We start from the raw sequence: 6,642 nt of genomic DNA on the forward strand, positions 1-6,642 counted from the left end.
TAAACACGATGAAAGAAAATATATCGGAACATTTTCATGTTGATGGTAGTTTCTCTATAATTTTTTTCGCATATCTGATTGGTGGAACGGTTCCTTACGTCATACGTAAACTGCGCTAATTTTTTACGTATATCTGATTGGTGGAACGGCTCCTTACGTCACGCGTAAACGGTGCTTCACATTCTGCTTCCGGGATCATGACTACACGTGCGACTAAATCCGAAGACTCCACATTAAATACGATCAAATAACATTTCATTAAGCTTTTCAACACAAATAAGCAAAGAAGGAGGACAGGTAACGCGTCAGGGCTGTTTTCTAAAGTAAAATTAATAACTTTGAGGTTTTAGGGGAACGTTTCCATCATGGCGCTGTACTTGAAAGCCGCTGAAGTCCTGGAGAAAGCCGAGAGGAAACAGGGCGCGCTGAAAACTCTGGTCTACGACAGTAAATTCCCGAACATCAAGCAGCTGTTCGCTCTGGTTTGTGAGACACAGAAGTATTCCTCCGTCCTGCAGGAGATCATCGAGTCCACGAAGCTGCTCAAGCTCACCAAGTGGAAGATGCCGCTAGCCAAAGTGCTGGTCCACGACCTGTTGATGGGTCAGGGGCTGAAGTGCGGCGGGCCCTGGAAGTCCGCCATGATGAAGCACCGGCCCAGGCTGCAGGCACAGCTGGCTCGCATGAAGGTGAAGCAGAAAGTCAGCAGGAATGAAGACCTTCTCCCTGCCAGCGCCCAGCAGTCCGATGGCGACCAGTTACCCAGGTATGTGCGTGTGAACACTCTGCAGACCACCGTGGAGGATGTGGTGGACTACATGAAGAGGGATGGTTTCTCCTACCTGGGACAGGCTGTCACGCTGGACAACCTGAACCTGAAGGGGAAGAACTTTGTGATGGACCTGCACCTACCAGAGCTGTTGGCCTTTTCACCTAAAACAGACTTTCATGACCACTTCCTGTACAAATCTGGTCACATCATTCTGCAGGACAAAGCCAGCTGCCTTCCAGCCCATCTCCTCCACCCTCCGCCTGGTAGTCACGTTCTTGACGCCTGTGCTGCTCCTGGCAACAAAACCAGCCATCTAGCAGCCATCATGAGAAACAAAGGCAGGTTGTTCGCCTTCGATTTGGACGCCAAACGTTTGGCCACTATGTCGACGCTGCTGCTCAGAGCAGGAGTCACCTGCCATCAGCTGGCCCACCAGGACTTCTTGAAGGTGGACCCCGACTGCTTACAATATAAAGATGTTGAATATATCCTGCTGGATCCGTCCTGCAGCGGATCAGGTATCTAGTTGACCAAGTTTCTTTAAAATGTGTCGGATAATCAGAGCTGGAATCAACCATTTGTGGGTTTCAGGTATGGTGTGCCTGCGGGACAACGCCGCTGCTGACCAGGAGAAGGAGAAGGCTCGTCTGACCTCCCTGGCCTCCTTCCAGCTGCGGTGCCTGAACCATGGCCTCAGGTTTCCCCGCCTGAAGCGACTGGTTTACTCCACCTGCTCCGTTCACACGGAGGAGAACGAAGAAGTCGTAGCTGCCTGTCTGCAGCAGAACCCCAGCTTCAGGTACAGCCCACTTCCACTGAACCGAATGGCACGTTTACATTTGTTTGTGTTCGCTGTCGTTCAGTATTCTCTCTAAAACTGTCCCATCTGGATAACGTACATGATGTTTAAATGTCTCGTTGACTTCCTTACCCTGCTCAGGAACAACCAAGATGTTTCTGCAAGCAACCAGTCGAGCAGTACTGTACGTTTTCACTTTGCAGCAATATATGTGTACATTGCTGCAAGTGTCATCTTACTGGAAAGTTTGTATGGCACATTTGTTAAACGATGTTTTCTTTGTGCTTGACTAAACACCTCTAATGGAATCTGGTTTTCCATTCCTCCTCTAGATTTTGACTTGGATAGTTTATTTCTAACAAAATTTGGGTTTTAAACTGGGATTTTCATGTTTGAGAAGAAACGAGGCTCTTGAACGTGTCATATAGTCGCTGAGCTTCAGGTTTATTTAAACATCAATGTTGCAAAATTATACATAAAAAAAGGAGCAATTGTTGAAAGAACGCAATCACTTTCTGCCATTTGTTCCAATATTTTAGAACAATGTATCAAATTGTTCGTGCTCAGGGCTTGTGCTGAGGATGAACCTCGGCTACCATCACATTAAATTTTAGCTCAATATCTGTCATTATGACAGTTTGAGACATTTATGTGCTTTGGTGGCCATCTTGAATCATATTTAAAACTTAATCAGTGGACGATGTACATTGGGGTCAATAAGTATTTGATCCACTGCGGATTTTGCAAGTTTTCTCACCTACGAAGAATGAAAAGGTCTGCAGGACAACATGTGAGCAGCCTGGTGAGAAGGCAACAACTGTTGGTGCAATTATTACAAAATAGAATAAACACAAAATGTCCGTCAATCTTCCTCGGTCTGGGGCTCCGTGCACGATCTCGCCTGGTGGGGTAAGGATGATTCTGAGCAAGGTCAGGATTCAGCCCAGAACTACACAGGAGGACCTGGTCAATGACCTGAAGAGAGCTGGGACCACAGTCTCAAACACTACGTGGTCATGGTTTAAGATCCTGCAGGACACACAAGGTCCCCCTGCTCAACACCAGCACACGTCCAGGCCCGGTTGAAGTTCACCATTGACCAGCTGGATGATCCAGAGGAGACATGGGTGATGGTAAAGTGGTCAGATGAGACCAAAATAGAGCTTTTTGGTATCAACTCCTCTCACCATGTTAGGAGGAAGAAGAAGGATGAGTACACCAAGAACAGCGTCCCAACCGTGAAGCATGGGGGTGGAAACATCATGCTTTGGGGTTGCTTTTCTGCAAAGGGGACAGGACGACTGCACCGTATTGAAGGGAGGATGGATGGGGTCATGTATGGTGAGATTTTAACAAACGACCTCCTTCCCTCAGTTAGAGCGTTGACGATGGGTCGTGGCTGAGTCTTCCATCATGACAACGACCCCAAACACAATCAGGGCAACTAAGAAGTGGCTCCATAAGAATCTTTGGCTAGGCCACTCCAGAACCTTGGAAGTCTCAAGACCTGAACCCAGTAGAAACTCTTTGAAGGGAGATGAAACTCAACGTTGCCCAGCGATAGCCCTGAAACCTCAAAGATCTGGAGGAGATCTGTGGAAAAGTGGTCCAGAATCCTGCTGCAGCGTGTCCAAACCTGGTCACGAACTATCAAATACTTATTCCAGGCAATAAAATTCAAATGAATTAAAATCATACAATGTGATTTTTTTTTAAAAATTAGATTCTGTCTCTCACAGTTGGTTTACAATAAAAATTACACACCTCTTTGTTCTTTGTAGGTGAGACAACTTGTGAAATCTGCACTGCATCAAATACTTATTTCCCCCAGTGTATATCCAGTTATTGTTTATAAAGGTTGCATTAAAACCCGTCCAGTGGTTCGTGCTCTGCTGAGTCGCCAACTTCATATTCTATATTACTATTGTATATTCATATTGTATATTCATATTTCGTATGCCAGAAATGTTATTGAGATGATCCAGCAGCTTGGGTCCACTCAGATTAACACATGAAGAAGTGTTATTTAGTTTAAAGTTTTTGTTTTCCTGTGCAGGTTGGAGCATCTGCTGCCTCAGTGGCCTGAACGAGGACTGGAACCTCTCTCCCAGTGTTTGCGTGCCAGCACCAGTAAAACCCTCACTCACGGCTTCTTTGTTGCTCTGCTGGAAAAACGCAGTGAGAGCGTGAAGACGGAACCTGTGGTTCAGAAAAGGTGAATTCTTGGAGGTTCATTTAAAAATGTCCATTTTGAAAGTCTTTTCAGTAATTTTACCTGCTTGAAAATGTTTAAATCTGTGCATTTTGATGGTTTTAATGTCTGAAATAAAGAAGAAACTTTACCCTGGACTTAATTTGAACCCTGTTTATTTGATATTTACAGTTAAAAGTGGTGCGTTATTTCAATTTAATCTTGTTTCAGTAAGGTTCAAAACAGTTGAGGCCGTTTTTTTAATCTATCATAAGTGCAAACGTTTTGTTTCTAGTTGATCATCTTCATATGAATGATTATCTAACTTTTAATTAAATGTATTAAAACTGATTCTACTTGTTGAACAAGTCGATTCTTTACCGTTTTGTTTGTCACAGTGACGTGGAGGCGACGCCGACTGATCTCTGTGTTTGTGAGGGAGAACCTGCAGCTCCGGAGGAAAACTCCGAGGCCTCAGACACGGAGGAGAAACTGACGTGCACAGGAGAGACTGCCGCTTCACCCAACAAGAAGAGTAGGAGGAAGAGAAGGAAGAAAAAGAAGACGAAACAAAAAGCAGAGTGAAAGACTGTGTTGTGTTGCATAGAGGGAACTCCCTGTTGTTTCCCAACAGGAATGAGATGAATTTAAATGTAAAGATGATTTTTACTGTCACATCTCTCTGGTTCTTCATTGTTCCAGGTACTCTCAACAATTTGAACATTTGAAGCCTCGTTATAAATGTGTCCAGCAGGGGGCAGCAGAGTTGCTGAAGAGAATAGTTTCATGCTGGGAAAAAAAAAACTACCCCAGACCCAAATCAAGACTTTACTGCTTCTTTAAAGCAACATTTTTCACACTTTATTGTCATAGGGTTCAACTTAGGCTAAGCTAAACTAGACATTTATTCTTTAATCTGTTTCTGTAGGCACCAAAGCAAAACTTCAACCCTTGTTTCAACTGTATGACTAATTTATTTACAAAGGTGACAGCGATCAACTGCACACCTGTCCAGTGGTTGAAACTGGCCTGTTTGTGAACATTAACATCGAGCTGACGGCAGTATGTGCAGGACTTCCAGAAAACACTTAAGTTAATATTTAATTGCAGAAGTTGCAGTTAAAAACACTGGACTTCCAGCACTCTGAAGAAAATAAAGTCCTCCGGGTCATAATTTTAAGTTACGTTAGTTATATTGGCATGAGTCATAATTTTGATAATGCATCTTTTAATTATGACTTGGTGAGATCTGTTTTTCCTCCTCATGGGCCTCCATTAGACACCACCATGACAAGTTCAGCTTCCTGCAGGAGTCTGATCCCTGGACTGGCAGTAAATCTAAAGGAGTCCGTCTGCTTTCATTCTTCAGGCATGAAAAAGGTCCAATTTATGTGTCATGTTATTTCCTTTGTATCTTAAATATGTTTATATCTGATATGAACTTAAAGGAAGAGTCAGGCATTGAAGAAGCTTAAGGCATCATGTTCCTGGGTCGTCCACTGCAAAAAGAATCCAACAAATCTGAACTCACTTTTATCAAACACTGAACAGATTTATATTGTTTTATAGCCTAACTCTGCTTCAAGCTTCTCAGCTTTATCCATAACCTGTTGGGTGTGTTCCTTGGTCTTCATGATGCTGTTTGCTCATTGTTTGTAATAAATCTCTGAGGCCTTCACAGGACAGCTATTTTTACTGAGATTAAATTGTTCTGGATTTTAGTCAATGTATTAACGTATAAAGGGTTGAATACAAAGGCACGCCACCTTTTTCAAGTTTTTAACTTGTTTTTTTGTGTGTAAAATAAATTGAAAGCCATGTGTAGTATTTCTTTCACTTCACAATCATGCACTACTTTGTGTTTGTCTATCACATAAATTGCCAGTAATATACTATATACACTATAAAAAGTATAAACTTTCTACACCCAGTGTGGATCCCACAGTATTTTTTTTAATCCTACATGCAATCTGCCAGTTCAACTTAGTTTTCTCACACACACACCTGAACACCACACAGGCCCACGCCGTGCAGCAGGAGTTGGGGTTAAAGGTCACTCAGAATAATAACATTAAGTCTGAAATTGTCAGCTGAAATATACAACGGGGGCAGGATAAAAGTTCTCAGCGTTTTGAGAAAATGAAAACTTTTTCTTTGAAGTCACCTGACCACAACCCATCAGCTGATCGTCTAAATGATAAAAAAATAACCACTAATGCATTGAGCCACAATCAAATATTTAGCTGTAAATATTTTTGTAGTATTTAAGTTTTCATCATGCTCACCACACTGTCATCATAACCTCATTTTATAATGTCCACTTTAACAAAAAACATTTTTAGACAACAGATAAAATTGACTAAAGTCGCCCGCGTGCTTCTTGGCATCCTGTATTTTCACTCACAGGTACGGCAGCCTGTAAATCTTTGAACAGCCTTTAAATTATTGACACACATTAAATTTTGAGACCAGAGCAGCTTCGACTTGAAGCAGCAGACCCAACTACCAGCCTGTTTTAAGGTGTGGCTGCACGTCATGCTGGATGAAGAAACAGAAACAACTGGTACAGAACACCCATAATAATGGCTGCCCTGATAAATAAGATTTAAAAACAAGCTTATGGAAATCATAACTAACGGTATTAGGTTGTTCTCTCACATAGGTCTAAACAAATTGAAAGTTTGACTTTTACATGTTTATTTTCCTTACAGTCACGTTCACATCCAGTTGAACATTTTTAGACTGAGCTCTTCTTGTAGGCACCTGCTCGCGATAATCCAAACATGCAAAACTTTACAGTCTAAATGAATTAGTGAAATATATTTATACCACCACCAAATGTAACCAATTAAACCATGAATGAATTCACGTGGTTAGAGT

General features: G+C 42.4%; 1 protein-coding gene across 1 annotated transcript; it reads left to right on the plus strand.

The window, feature by feature from the left end:
* The first annotated feature begins 161 nt into the window (after positions 1-161).
* On the plus strand, positions 162-4,414 carry nsun5 (NOP2/Sun RNA methyltransferase 5). The gene is made up of 4 exons (XM_037684314.1): positions 162-1,290; positions 1,364-1,571; positions 3,628-3,786; positions 4,161-4,414. Exons 1-4 carry the CDS (start codon positions 366-368, stop codon positions 4,345-4,347), a joined length of 1,479 nt encoding a protein of 492 aa, XP_037540242.1. The 5' UTR covers positions 162-365; the 3' UTR covers positions 4,348-4,414.
* The last annotated feature ends 2,228 nt before the right edge of the window (positions 4,415-6,642 follow it).

Source organism: Nematolebias whitei, chromosome 11 (assembly GCF_014905685.2).
Source record: "Nematolebias whitei isolate Nwh7 chromosome 11, NemWhi1, whole genome shotgun sequence".
Taxonomy (NCBI): Eukaryota; Metazoa; Chordata; class Actinopteri; order Cyprinodontiformes; family Rivulidae; genus Nematolebias; species Nematolebias whitei.

Bases quoted from the DNA above. Each gene is read 5' to 3' on its own strand.
- nsun5 (XM_037684314.1), top strand. From the start codon at position 366: ATGGCGCTGTACTTGAAAGCCGCTGAAGTCCTGGAGAAAGCCGAGAGG. The intron at 1,291-1,363 runs GTATCTAGTTGA...TGTGGGTTTCAG, and splicing joins TCCGTCCTGCAGCGGATCAG to GTATGGTGTGCCTGCGGGAC. The intron at 1,572-3,627 runs GTACAGCCCACT...TTTCCTGTGCAG, and splicing joins CAGCAGAACCCCAGCTTCAG to GTTGGAGCATCTGCTGCCTC.